The sequence below is a fragment of the Pelecanus crispus genome, chromosome Z (genome assembly GCF_030463565.1).
Source record: "Pelecanus crispus isolate bPelCri1 chromosome Z, bPelCri1.pri, whole genome shotgun sequence".
Lineage (NCBI taxonomy): Eukaryota > Metazoa > Chordata > Aves > Pelecaniformes > Pelecanidae > Pelecanus > Pelecanus crispus.
Genome location: NC_134676.1, coordinates 13,239,286 through 13,254,225, shown reverse-complemented (window position 1 = coordinate 13,254,225; position 14,940 = coordinate 13,239,286). Strand labels below are relative to the sequence as shown.

General features: G+C 41.1%; 1 protein-coding gene across 2 annotated transcripts in view; it reads left to right on the top strand.

The window, feature by feature from the left end:
- ZFR (zinc finger RNA binding protein) overlaps positions 1–14,940 on the top strand; it is a 49,787-nt gene that overhangs the window by 26,703 nt on the left and 8,144 nt on the right. For both annotated transcript variants that reach the window (XM_075727211.1, XM_075727210.1), the window contains exons 10-15: positions 3,722–3,841; positions 4,824–4,969; positions 5,357–5,519; positions 8,475–8,680; positions 8,912–9,062; positions 10,487–10,628. In XM_075727211.1, the coding sequence (XP_075583326.1) occupies positions 3,722–3,841; positions 4,824–4,969; positions 5,357–5,519; positions 8,475–8,680; positions 8,912–9,062; positions 10,487–10,628 (928 nt within the window). The remainder of the gene's footprint in view (positions 1–3,721; positions 3,842–4,823; positions 4,970–5,356; positions 5,520–8,474; positions 8,681–8,911; positions 9,063–10,486; positions 10,629–14,940) is intronic.

Here is a 14,940-nt window from a genome sequence, read left to right as displayed (position 1 = left end):
CTTTTGAGTATCTCCATGGATGGAGACTCCGCAGCCTCCCTGGGCAACCTGTGCCAGGGCTCAGTCACCCTCTGTCACCACGCAGCCGCTCACTCAGTCCCCCTACCCCAGTGGGATGGGGGAGAGAATCAGAGGAGTAAGAGTAAGAAAACTCCTGGGTTAAGAACAGTTTAATAATTGAAATAAAGTAAAATAGTAATGATAATAATAACAAAATAACAACAACAACAACAACAATAATAATAATAATAATAATAATAATATACAAAGCAGGTGATGGACAATGCAGTTGCTCACCACCCACTGACCGACACCCAGACAGTTCCCGAGCAGCGATCGCTGCCCCCTGGCCAACCCCCCCCAGTTTGTATACTGAGCATGACATCATATGGTATTGAATAGCCCTTTGGTCAGTTTGGGTCAGCTGTCCTGGCTGTGCCCCCTCCCAGTTTCTTGTGTACCTGGCAGAGCATGGGAAGCTGACAAGTCCTTGACTAGCATAAGCAGTGCTTAGCAACAACTAAACCATCAGTGTGTTATCAGCATTCTTCTCATCCTAAATCCAAAACACAGCACTATGCCTGCTACTGGGAAGAAAATTAACTCTATCCCAGCTGAAACCAGGACACCCTCACAGTAAAAAAGTGTTTCCTGATGTTCAGAGGGAACCTCCTGTGTTTTGGGTTGTGCCCGTTGCCTCTGGTCCTGTCACTGGGCACCTCTGAGAAAAGTCTGCCTCTGTCCTCTTTGCACCCTTCATTCAAGTATTTATACACATGAAGAAGATCCCCCCTCAGCCTTCTCTCCTCTAGTCTAGACAGTCCCAGCTCTCTCAGCCTTTCCTCACAGGAGAGATGCTCCAGTCCCTTCATCGCCTTTGCGGCCCTTTGTTGGACTCTCTCCAGTACGTCCATGTCTCTTGCACTGGCGAGCCCAGAACTGGACGCAACACTCCAGGTGTGACCTCACCAGGGCTGAGTTAGAGGGGAAGGATCACCTCCCTCGACCTGCTGCCAATACTTTGTCTAATGCAGCCTAGGATGCCATTCGCTGCCTTTGCTGCAAGGGCACACTGCTGGGTCACGTTCAACTTGGTGTCCACCAGGACCCCTAGGTCCTTTTCTGCCAAGCTGCTTTCCAGCTGGGTGGCCCCCAGCATATATTAGTGCATGGGGTTGTTCCTCCCTGGGTACAGAGCTCTGCACTTCCCCTTGTTGAAATTCACAAGATTCCTCTCAGCCCATCTGTCACCATCAGCCACTCCTCTCAGTTTGCGTCATCAGCAGACTTGTGGAGGGAACACTCTGTCCCAACATGACTGGACCCAGTGTTGACCCCTGGGGTACACTGCTAGTTACTACCCTCCAACTAGGCTTCATTCCACTGATCACCACCCTCTGGGCTTGGCCATTCAGCCAGTATTCAATCCACCTCACTGTCTGTTTATCCAGCTCATACATCAACAGCTTGTGTATGAGGATATTTTGGTGAGACTGTCAAAGGCCTTACTAAAGTCCAGGTAGACAATATTGACTGTACTCGCCTTATATAAGAGGCCGTTTATTTCATCGCAGAAGTTTATCAAGTTGATCAAGCATGATTTCCCCTTGATGAAGCCGTGCTGTCTACTAATGATTTTCTTGCCCTTAATGTGCCTGGAAATTGTTTCCAGGATTAGCTGCTCCATCACCTTCCCAGGCGTCGAGGTGAGGCTGACTGATCTGCAATTCCCTGGGTCCTCTTGAAGACAAGAATGACAAGTCATTGCACCTGCAAAGGCTTGTGCATGTGTTCATGTTTTTGTATTCTGCATGTTTCTTTTCTGTTCGGTGGGGCATTCTTCATGTGGGTGGCATGAGATACATGGATGAAGTCTGATGTAAATTTTTCGAGATATGCAGGTTTGTAATTATTCAACTCGATATGATCAGACTTTAAAGCTGTTTAGTCTTTGGTATGGAAGAACTTTGTTCTTTGTTCATTACCAAGCACAATCATAGAATCATAGAATCATTTAGGTTGGAAAAGACCTTTAAGATCATCCAGTCCAACTATTAGCGTAACACTACCAAGTCCGTCACTAAAACCGATTTAGGGTAGAGTAGCAATTCAATGTTTCCTGGCTTGGTGACTGGATTATTTATAATGAAAGTAAAAACTAGGAATCTTTAAGATTGGAAAGGACCTCCAAGATCATCATTCCAATCATCAACCCAACAGCACCACGCCCACTAAACTATGTCCCAAAGTGCCACATCTAGATGTTTTTTGAACACTTCCAGGGATGGGGACTCCACCACCTCCCTGGGCAGCCTGTTGCTTGACTACCCTTTCCATGAAGAAATTTTTCCTAATTTCCAACCTAAACCTCCCCTGGCGCAGCTTGAGCCCATTTCTTCTCTTCCTATCGCTAACTCTGTGGGAGAAGAGCCCAACACCCACCTCACTACAACCTCCTTTCAGGCAGTTGTAGAGAGCGATAAGGTCTCCCCTCAGCCTCCTCTTCTCTAGGCTAAACAACCCCAGTTCCCTCAGTCACTCCTCATAAGACCTGTGCTCCAGACCCTTCACCAGCCTTGTTGCCCTTCTCTGAACACGCTCCAGCACCTCAATGTCTTTCTTGTACTGAGGGGCCCAAAACTGGACACAGTATTCCAGGTGCGGCCTCACCAGTGCCGAGTACAGGGGGACAATCACCTCCCTGCTCCTGCTGGCCACACCATTCCTGATACAAGCCAGGATGCTGTTGGCCTTCTTGGCCACCTGGGCACACTGCTGGCTCATGTTCAGCTGGCTGTCAGCCAGCACCCCCAGGTCCTTTTCAGCCAGGCAGCTTTCCAGCCACTCTTCCCCGAGCCTGTAGCGTTGCATGGGGTTGTTGTGACCGAAGTGCAGGACCTGGCACTTGGCCTTGTTAAACCTCACACAGTTGGCCACGGCCCATCGGTCCAGCCTGTCCAGGTCCCTCTGCAGGGCCATCCTACCCTCGAGCAGACCGACACTCCCACCCAACTTGGTGTCATCTGCAAACTTACTGAGGGCGCACGCAATCCCCTCCTCCAGATCGTTGATAAAGATATTAAACAAGGCTGGCCCCAAAACTGAGCCCTGGGGAACACCGCTTGTGACTGGTCGCCAACTGCATTTGACTCCATTTACCACAACTCCCTGGGCTTGGCCACCCAACCAGATTTTTACCCAGCGAGGACTACACCCGTCCAAGCCATGAGCTGCCAGCTTCCCAAGGAGAATGTCGTGGGAGACTGTGTCAAAGGCTTTGATGAAGTCCAGGTAGATGACACCCACAGCCTTTCCTTCATCCACCAGCTGGGTCACCAGGTCATAGAAGGAGATCAGGTTGGTCAAGCAGGACCTGCCTTTCATGAACCCATGCTATCTGGGCCCAGTCGCCCAGTTGATCTGTACTTGCCTGTTGAGCGCACTCAATATGAACCACTCCATAATCTTTCCCGGCACTGAGGTCAGGCTGACAGGCCTGTAGTTTCCCAGGTCCTCCTTCTGGCCCTTCTTGTAGATGGGCGTCACATTGGCAAGCCTTGTGGTGTGTTTGTCAGAACTGAAAGTTCTATTTTGCCTTTTTCCAGTTATTGTGTGTTTGAGACAGGTAGACATTATCCAGTGTCACCAAATTACCTTAATTTTTACATCGGCTTTGTTTTAAAAAAGAAAAAGTCAAATGTGTTACAACTTTATTTTCCAGGTAAGAAACGATGAAGGAAAGGTGATCCGCTTTCACTGTAAACTTTGTGAATGCAGTTTTAATGATCCTAATGCCAAGGAGATGCACTTAAAAGGGAGGCGGCACAGACTTCAGTATAAGGTTAGTAGAAATGCTAATGCTTCTATCTGAAAATCCACCAGATGTCAGCTGACTGATTACACGTTCTTACATTTGAAGACTAGACAAAAGTAAGTAACTCCGAGTAAACGGCGTATAAAAAAAGGTAGAGAAATATATTTCTCAGGGCGTATAGTCTTCAAAAAAGTAATGCAGACTGTGAAACTGTATTTCCCTTTGGGTTTTTTTAAACATTTTGAACATTGCTTTCAGGCAACCTTTGCAACATTAAAATATAGTACAACATATGCAAGCAGCAGTAGGTTCTTTATGTTGTTTACCATGAATTTCAAATAGTGTAAAATAGTAGTGCTCAATGTTTTCGGCAGGATAAACCACATAAACCCTTTGTGGAGGCTTTTGAGAAACAAGTGTTGCAGATTTTTTAGTCATGAATGGAGAGACGCCTGTACTGACACATGGTGTGCATTTTGGTTATTACAAGATTCTTCCAATATAATCTACTGTGGTCACAGGAGATACAATGGACCTGCATAATTATGAGAGGGATGAAAGAAGAGAAAAAATTTCCAGAAAATTTTATTTAGTAACTCATGGTTATGCCCCTGTATGAGGGACCCTTCAGGAACTGGGCATGAGGAAGCACACTGTAATTAAGATGAAATGTTTTTTCAGGCTACAGAGTAGTCATTGTGCTACAGAATGAACAGCAAGCAAATTACTTAGTATTTCATGTAACATTTTAATCTTAAATTGCTTTGTTCTCATATAAGCAAAGAGGGAATTAATGATATTTGTAATATGTTGCTCTTTCTTTCTTTTAAAATACTGGACACAGATTTTTCTTCTTCAACTATTCATTCAATGCAGTTCTAAAACTGCATTTTACTCCCCTTGATTTTATTGTAGACCAGTAGTGTGTGTTAAGCATGTCAGAAGAACTTTGTAACTTTGAGATGACAAGAGGAAAAACAACATTTCATTTGTTATTTTTCTGAACTAGAAAAAAGTAAACCCAGACTTACAAGTAGAAGTAAAGCCCAGTATTCGAGCAAGAAAAATTCAAGAAGAGAAGATGAGGAAACAGATGCAGAAAGAAGAATACTGGAGAAGGCGAGAAGAAGAAGAACGCTGGAGGATGGAAATGAGGTAATACATTCTGTTTTATCAATGAATGACACAAAGCTGCAGTCTAGTTTTATCTAAAACTAACTTTGCTTCTGTAGTTACTTGTTTTGAATACTTGTTTTGGGAACTCTGTACTGCCTTGTTTTAAATTAAGTTGTTATTAGCCCTGTGGGTTTTTTGGTTTTTAGTGTTCAATGCCTCTGAGGAATGCAGACTTACTAGAATTACTTTGCTGTAAACTCAGACCCACTTTCAAAGTGACCATTCATTTTAGTTACCCTCTGGAGTTCACTGGTATTTGCTTATGACTGCTAGAAATGAGTTAGTGAGGACATGCAAGAAGATATTTAGAATGGTTGCAAGTATTAACTGCTATATTAAGAGAACACTTTGATTGATGCACTTCAGGCGATATGAAGAGGACATGTACTGGAGGAGAATGGAAGAAGAGCAGCATCACTGGGATGATCGTCGCAGAATACCAGATGGAGGATATCCTCATGGTCCTCCAGGACCTCTAGGCCTGCTGGGAGTTAGACCAGGAATGCCTCCTCAGCCCCAAGGACCAGCTGTGAGTTTCTTAACTTGAGAAAAAAAATGAAATAATAATTACCAGGCACAGTTAAGAGGCACAGTTAAGAACTATAAATTATTCAGTGCCACTTCAGTTGTCTCCAGTGTTTCTTAATAAAGAAATTGTATGCTAATGAAACTGTGTAGGTGGACCTGTCTTCCAAAATAAGTCCACTGAAATGACAGAAAGATGCCTCGAAGACAAATACTGTTTCTTCTGAAATACACGTCACTCTGGATTTATGTACTATACTACTTTTTATCTTACTTGATTGCTTTGTACAACATTATTTATCTAATTGTGGACAAATCTATGGATAAAAAGTGGTTGGATTGTCAGACCCAGAGGGTGATGGTTAGTGGTGGGTTGTACTCTACCTGGAGGTCAGTAACAAGTGCAGTACCGCATGGGTTTATCCTGGGATTGGTCTCCTTAGCACCTTATCAGTGATGTGAAAGGTGATGGAGTGAGTGCACACTCATCAGGTTTGCAGCTGGTGTGAAACTGAATCAGTTTGGGGCGGGGAGAATAGTTGATACCTTTGAGGGCAGGGCTGCCATCCAGAGGGACCTAGTCAGACTGGAGGAATGGATTAACAGAAATTTTATGGAATTCTGCAAGGACAAATGCCTAATGCTGCACTTAGGAAGGAGTAATCCCTTGCACTCGTACAGGCTGGAGCGTGACAGGCTGGGTGGCAGCCCTGCTGAAAGGGATCTGGGGATCTTGGCAGAGAGCAAGCTGAACATCAGTCAACAGTGTGCCCTGACTGCAATGAAGGACAGCAGCATCCTGGGTTATATTAACGGGAGCATAATCAGTAGATAAAGGGAAGTGATCAGCTTTCATTAGGTGCAAACTGCAATACCTCATTCAGTTTTGTGCTTTACAGTACAAGAAAGATACTATAAACCGTAGCAGGTTCAGTGTGGGGCTACCAGGATGGTTGGGGTCTGGAATGCATGCCCTGTGAGGAGAGACTGGGGAATCTGGGGCCTGGAGAAGAGAGACCTCCAGTGGGACATAATACCCTGCTAATACCTGTGCATTATAAAGACAATGGAACCAGGCTCCTTACAGTCACAAGAGGGCTAGATACAGCCAGCTTAAGCTGAGACAAAAAGTTCAGATTGAACACAGGAAATTATTTTTTTCACACAGATGTGCAGCCTCCATCTTCAGTGGTTTTCAAGAACTGGCTGGATAAAGCCCTCACCAACATGATGTAGTCTTATAACTGACTGTGATTTGCATAGGAGGCTGGACTACAGGACCTCCTAAGGTCCCTTCCTGTTTGAATTCTTCTGTGATTCTATGAAAGCAGTCATGAACACTTCATTTTGCAGCAGTATGCAGTTATTTCCCAGATCATAGAATCATAGAATCATTTAGTTTGGAAAAGACCTTTAAGATCATCCAGTCCAACCATTAACCTAACACTACCAAGTCCACCACTAAACCAGTTAAGGGCAGAGTAATAATTTCATGCTTCCTGGCTTTCTGGCTGGATTATTTTTTAGTGAAAGTAAAAACTAGGAATCATTAAGGTTGGAAAAGATCTCTAAGATCATCAGTCCAATCATCAACCCAACAGCACCATGCCCACTAAACTATGTCCCAAAGTGCCACATCTAGATGTTTTTTGAACACTTCCAGGGATGGGGACTCCACCACCTCCCTGGGCAGCCTGTTCCAATGCTTGACTACCCTTTCCATGAAGAAATTTTTCCTAATTTCCAACCTAAACCTCCCCTGGCGCAGCTTGAGCCCATTTCTTCTCTTCCTATCGCTAACTACTTGGGAGAAGAGCCCAACACCCACCTCACTACAACCTCCTTTCAGGCAGTTGTAGAGAGCGATAAGGTCTCCCCTCAGCCTCCTCTTCTCCAGGCAAAACAACCCCAGTTCCCTCAGCCGCTTCTCATAAGGCCTGTGCTCCAGACCCTTCACCAGCCTTGTTGCCCTTCTCTGAACATGCTCCAGCACCTCAATGTCCTTCTTGTACTGAGGGGCCCAAAACTGGACACAGTATTCCAGGTGTGGCCTCACCAGTGCCGAGTACAGGGGGACGATCACCTCCCTGCTCCTGCTGGCCACACTATTTCTGATACAAGCCAGGATGCTGTTGGCCTTCTTGGCCACCTGGGCACACTGCTGGCTCATGTTCAGCCGGCTGTCAACCAACACCCCCAGGTCCTTTTCAGCCCGGCAGCTTTCCAGCCACTCTTCCCCAAGCCTGTAGCGTTGCATGGGGTTGTTGTGACCGAAGTGCAGGACCCGGCACTTGGCCTTGTTAAACCTCACACAGTTGGCCTCGGCCCATCGGTCCAGCCTGTCCAGGTCCCTCTGCAGGGCCATCCTACCCTCGAGCAGATCGTCACTCCCACCCAACTTGGTGTCATCTGCAAACTTACTGAGGGCGCACGCAATCCCCTCATCCAGATCGTTGATAAAGATATTAAACAAGGCTGGCCCCAAAACCGAGCCCTGGGGAACACCACTTGTGACTGGTCGCCAACTGCATTTGACTCCATTTACCACAACTCTCTGGGCTTGGCCATCCAACCAGTTTTTCACCCAGTGAAGAGTACACCTGCCTAGGCCATGAGCCACCAGCTTCCCTAGTAGAATGCTGTGGGAGACGGTGTCAAAGGCTTTACTGAAGTCCAGGTAGATTGACAGAAAGACAATAGTTATTTATGTTGGGGAGATACTTTTGATCCTGGGATTTCATAATTTGTTTAATTTTGGTACATTTAATGTTTTTTCAGGCATGAATGATTGTGACCAGTGTAAGTTATTAAGGACACTTCAGTTCACATTTTGTTACATTTCAGCGATTTTGAGATTTGAATATTCTGTCATTTAGCCACATGTTGGTTTTTAGTCACTTACCATTTGTGAACTTGGAAGTGTATCCAATTTCAGAAATATGCTTTTTCATTTGTTTAGCCTCTACGCCGCCCTGACTCCTCTGATGACCGGTATGTGATGACCAAACATGCAGCTATATATCCAACAGAGGAGGAACTTCAAGCAGTCCAAAAAATCGTTTCTATTACTGAGCGTGCTTTAAAACTTGTTTCTGACAACATGACCGATCATGAAAAAAGCAAGAACAAAGAGGGTGATGACAAAAAAGATGGCAGTAAAGACAGGTATTTTTTTATTACTTATTAAGAATTTCATCATTTGTTTCTGAAGTTTTTTCTTACACTGTTATCAGTGCTTCAAGGGGTTCTGTTCTCTTTGGGGTTTGATATGATAATATGTCACTGTGGCCTCAAAAGTATGTGGAATACACCTGTTTTATTTCAATTCTCTTTTTTCAGGATTCGTTTTAAGGTTTTTATATTATTTTAAATGCAACTTTTAACTATAATTTACAGAGCTTTGAAAGGAGTTTTACGTGTAGGCGTTTTGGCTAAAGGTTTGCTACTCCGTGGAGACCGAAACGTCAATCTGGTTTTGTTATGTGCTGAGAAGCCTTCAAAGACATTACTCAGTCGTATTGCTGAAAGTCTTCCCAAACAACTTGCAGTAAGTAGAATTTAGATTTTTGGATTTGAGTTTTTGTAAAGATACTGTAAAAATCTGTCTGCAGGTCTCACTGTGCCACGTTTCGTAGCTCAGGTTCGGTTTCTTTCCATTTTCTGAGTGTTTCCATCTGAATTCAGGGACTATGCAGCATGTTTTGCTTTCTGTGTATTGTGTCCATACAAATGTTTAGGTGTTTATGCTAGAGGTGTAGTATCAATCATCGTTTAGTAGATTTCATTTAATTGGGAAATAGAAATGAACAGAAGAAAGCCTACTTTCCAGTTACCAGCAGCGATAGAAGTAATTCATGCGTTGTTACAGGAAACGTGCTGCCTGAAGCTCCAAGTTCTCCATTAATGCCACTCTGTTTGTACTTACATGTTGTTTCCAATTTGTATGTGTCAGTGCTTTGTAGTCCACCATTAGTTAACTAAGTCCGGTGTGTTTTTTTTTAATTTGGCCCTTTAAAAAAAAAAAAAAAAGTATGTGCACTCTTAGACCATTCAGCAGAATTCATATAAACCATTTGCTGTATTTCCACAAGAAATGAAAGTATAGAATAAAGTCTCTGCTCTCTGCTGAACAAAGCCTCTCCACCACCATTACAGCATACTTGCCACAGCATTAGTATTTCGATACTGTCTGGTAAAACATTCAGCAGAATCAGTAGCATGGTAGAAGCTTTAACAGGATCAGATTCATTAGAAAATAATGTTGAGTTTGCTCTTGTTTGAAGTAACAGAACAGAAGAAAATTTAAAAACTGCACATCTTGGTCTGGCTTTGTGGAGAAGTCACCTGTCCCTCTAGTTTGTGGAAGAAGGCAACAGAGGTGCCTACAGCTTCCTTTTGGGGGTATTCAGAATTATTAAATCTAGTTGCAAGAAGCAATTCAAAATAACCACCTTGTTACTCTTACATTTTTTCCCTGGAGTTTACCTTGCCCTTTGTTCTTATCCTTTTGTGACAGGCAAGTATAGAATGTACCTAGCAGTACCCATCCTGTAACTGCACGCTGGAAGAACAACCACTGCATCTTTGTACTTTTTAAAGGCTTCTATGTTCCAATGAGAAACATATCCAGCTGACGTTTTAAGTGGCCCTGAGGCTTTTCTTTATCTCCAACGCTGTTAAGATTCTTGTTATGTAACCTACTTGTATATGAATTTCCTTTCTGGGTAGTTCTTTTTCTTTTGCATGCTTGGTGACTGCTGTGTATTTTCATTAATGATTCGGAAACAGTATGCAAGTCCACATATATATCTTAATTGTGTATACTGTGGTTTCTTTGAATATAGAGGTATCTGCTTCATACAATTATACTGAGTTTCTGTCTTTCTGTTAAAAAGACTGTTGAAATCCGTTTTCTTCCCCACACTTTTATCGGCCACATGCTAATGGAAGTTTCTGTTTCTCAATATTTAGGTAATAAGTCCTGAGAAATACGATATCAAATGTGCAGTCCCAGAAGCAGCAATAATTTTAAATTCGTGTGTGGAACCCAAAATGCAAGTTACTATCACACTGACATCTCCAGTCATTCGGGAGGAGAACATGAGGGATGGAGGTTGGGAAGTTGTTGAAGATGTTACTTCTTTCTCACTCATTTTTTTATGTTTATCTGTTCTGCTTAAGATGGCATTAAGGTCCTGGAAGGCAACATGCTGGCACATGTATTTGATCAAAACCTTGTTTTTCAACAAGAAGTCTCGGTAGAGAACAGTTGGTTAAAATAAATGTTTATATGATGCTTTTATTTAATTTATAAAATTTCTAACTTTATGTCCAACCTCAGCTTTCTGGAAAAGGTACAAACTGGACTATTTTTTCCCCTCTTATAAAATTATGTGGAAAACTAAGTATTTTATAGCAAGTGGCTATAAACTGGCTTTCTAGAGCAGTCTTGCCCTAAGAGAAAGATTGTATGGTTTTAGAAGATCAAATCACAGGTTTTTGGGTTTAAACTGGATCAGTATTACCATCACTTAACACATTCCAAACAGCAGCGCCACTTAAAATGCACTTTCATAACACTTTTGATGGTAACAGTGCTTCTAACTTAAAAAGACGATGCGATTTTTTCCAGCTTTCTGAGGTTGCTTTTTTGTTTGGAGTGCTTTTTGAGTATATTTAGGCTCCTGGTATTACAATCAGTCTTCTATCCAACTGGCAAACCCAGACTAGTACAATAAGAAATGGCTTTGTCGTTGAGCTGAAGCAGAAGGTGGAGCTTGTAAATCAATTTATATTCCTGAAGTCCACAGTTTCTCTGGTGCCAGCAGTGTTGCTTTAGGGTCTGTTCTGTAACACTTTCAAAGCTCCAAAAGCTTTTAAGCCAACAAGCATGATTAATGTCTGCAGTACATTGGTTCTTTTTATTTACGGGTCAGATAAAATTAACTTTTGTTTCCTTTTAATCCTGTATTTTCATAGTTGAAAGAGATCATGGCAAACAGGGTTCTGGTGTTTGACAGTGAACCTACAAATAGGAAATCTGAGGCTATCTTAACACTTCTCATGTGCAGGTTGAAAAAAAACTGTATGTGTGTATGTATACATGTGCTTGTGTATATACGTATTTATATAAGCCACAAAGGTTTTTTTATTTCATCTCATCATTACATGTCCTCTAAAATACTTGAGGTTTTTATATTGCATTAGTAAATGTCCTGTAGCTGTGACTAGTGCACTGTAAGCAAGCTGTGTTAACAAAGTCGTCCTCCATAATCGGAAAGAAAAATTTCAAGATACATTCTCTGGTTTGGATGACTTCTGAAGAATCTTTAAGAGTGCTTTTTATATGATTTTTAAGCTGTCCATATTATTCCTAGCTATAAAGGCTTTGTACATGTACTGTCACACCCAACCAATTTTACTTGGTTTTTGACAATCTAAGTGTAACATGACTCTTGGTTTGTCTGTGCTGAATGACTTCACATATTATTTAAGTTTATAAAGCATACTTTAACTTAAAAGATTTGGTTATTAAATTAGATTAACCATTAAATTAAGTTAAACTTAAACACTATATTTATTTCTTAATGTACTGTGCAAAAGTGCAATACTGATTCCTGTCACAATACTCAATTGCAATTAAGTGATTTCTGGCCTAAAATTCTATGATGTGGACTAAAAATAAAATAAAGTTCAAATTACTGCCATCAATCCCTTAATTTATGCCACCTAAAGGAAACAAATCTGTATTTTTGTCTGACCCACACTTGAGTTAAAATGATCACTGTGAGTTTATTCACTGCTGAATGCAGTACTGCCTCTAGGCAAGCAAAATCAAGTTAGATTTCTCTTCAAGACACTGAGCAGTATAAAATGGATGTGCAGAAAAGTTCACTTTTGAAACTAGAGCAAATAGAAGACTGAATTGCAAATTATTGCAGCAAAGAAGGCCTTATTACGAAGACTGCTGCTTATTTGCTGCAGAGTAACAGGATGTGTTTGTGTTTTTTCTTACTGCAGCTTCTCATGCTCTGTGTCTTACAACAGTTTAAAGTTTTCTTCTTTTTTAGCCCGCTTGGGGAGCTAGTTCAGGTGATAAGGAAGGCTTTACCGGAAGAACCAGTTTGAGTAAAGACGAGACTGAGACTTGCACGTGGAGTTGAATCGTGTTTGATGTGTAATAATCCCATTACATGACAAAAGGCTAAAAAAAAATACAGTGAAATAAAACTGTTAACCGCATAGCTACTGTTTCTTACAGTATTGTGCGTTTGACAGTTTACTGAATCTGATATATTCAAAGTGCTCTAACCCCTGCTGTGGAATCTTTCCTTCAGCAAACAAAGTGTACATACTTATAAACGCATATATGTGTGCGCGTGTGTCTTTTTTATCCTTAGCTAACAGCCCCGGTCCAAAGCCTTCTAGCAGAGGGACTTGATTCCTGTCAGGGGTTGCTGCCAAGACATCGGAAGGATTTTTGACCAAGGTTTTCTAAAGCTCAGTGTCACACCTGCCATGCTTTACAAAGGAGGGGGTTTGGATGCATAGTCCTAGCATCTACTGTTACTTTGTGGTTTTTTTTTTTTTTTTCTTTTCGTCTTTGTCTCTCTCCTAGAATTAAGCAGTGTTCACACTAGTCTTGAAATAGTTGACTGGGTAAAATGTATTTCCCATAATAAAACTTACTGAAATTGATATACCTGTTAACTTTTAATGAAGAGGTAGTGTGGACACAGCATGTCTAACTGAAGATTAACCCCTTATATTTAGGCTAGTAATAAATTAAGTTATGTAGGGTAAGAATTCGTGCTTATGTTTTGTAAATTAATTCATTTTTTTGTCTTAGCTTAAGAGGGTGGTAGGTGAAGCGTCTGAATTTAGTTAAATAGTCTTTAAGGGGTTAATCCTGAAATGTGAAACAGATGCAAAAATCCACAGATTAAATATTACAAGAGTTTCCTTGATACATTTTTTCAGTCAATGTACTCTCAGTGCAATAGGTGCCTTGGCAACTTCTGACTTTCAGAGGTTTTTTAAGTTTCAAGGGTATTCATATGGTATCTCTTAGTAGCACATTTTAGATCGACATTTCCAGCACTGAGTAAGATTCTCTTCTATGCACTTAAACTGTAATTCTTTTTAGTAACATTATTTTCCAAATTGAAGTTCTTCAGAGTGAGAAGTAATTGGAGTTTCAAATTACATAATTATTGTGCTAAAATTTTGCACAGTGTCACCTATTTGCATATTCAGTTTAGAAGAATATGAATAGTTGACTGATTAGGCTACTAGGCCTAGCAACCCATATTTTTATTTTTAATTTCTCAGCCTTACTTTGCCACTTTTTTCCTGCTGTGGGTTTTCTCTACATATACTCCTTGTCTCTTATATCCAGATTGTACTTGTTTCATCAGTTATCTTACCTGGCACCTCTCTTGTCTAGGTTTGGGGTTGGGTTTTTTTTGATTTGGTTTTGTTTTATTTTAAAGGAAGTACCACTTTAAATGTCTTCATTTGCTCTGTAAATGCCTTGTTAGTGCAGTTTTTCATCTTTCCACTTTAACATATAGTCCATAGGTTTGAATATCTGTGTGAGGAGATACCTATGTTCCTCTCAGTTTTGTTCTTATTTTGAAATTCTCCCCCTTTTAGCCTGGTGCAGAGCAATGGGACTATTCTATTAAAAATGCTAAAATCTGAATGTAGTACTTCAGATTAACTTTAATTACTATATTGCAAAGTTGTACCACCATGTTCATTCATGGCTTTTAGCTCTCTGTATAGTAAAGTATCCTACTATTTATTTTACATTTTACTATTTATTTTACATTTGTGTAAAATAGGTGGTTTCAGAGCTGTATTTCTGCAGCATCCCTAAAAGCTTCTCCTTGCAGGCGTATTTCATGAGTCTCTATATATTATTTTTTTCTAATTTTATTCTCTGATTTACCTGAATTTATGTCTTGCTGGAGTAAACTATATTGTTCCATATAGCCAGCTCCTGTGAAATGAGTGCCATTGAGTGAGGGCTTTTTGTTTCATCTTCTCTGGTGTATCACCAGTTATGCTACCAATATACTTTTTTACTAGTCACAGTAGCCATTTTCATAATTAGTAAAATAAAGAACTTGTAAAGCTGATCACTGCATTATATCTGTACAATTTTTAAGTAACTCAAGGATACTTTTTCACATTGTTCAGTGGTTCCAGTTTCATTGATCAAACCACTTCCAAAAGGGCCTATGGTCTCTTCCTTTTTGGTAACAAAGCAATCAGCTTGGTAATTAAATCCCTTTCTGAACATTTAAATATACAAGATCTACTGTATTTTCTTTATCTTTCAGACATTCTGCTTTGTTTTTTAAGCTATTCCTTGCTTTTCTTTTTCCTGCTGAATCTTAAGTAAAGCAGTCCTTTTTCAG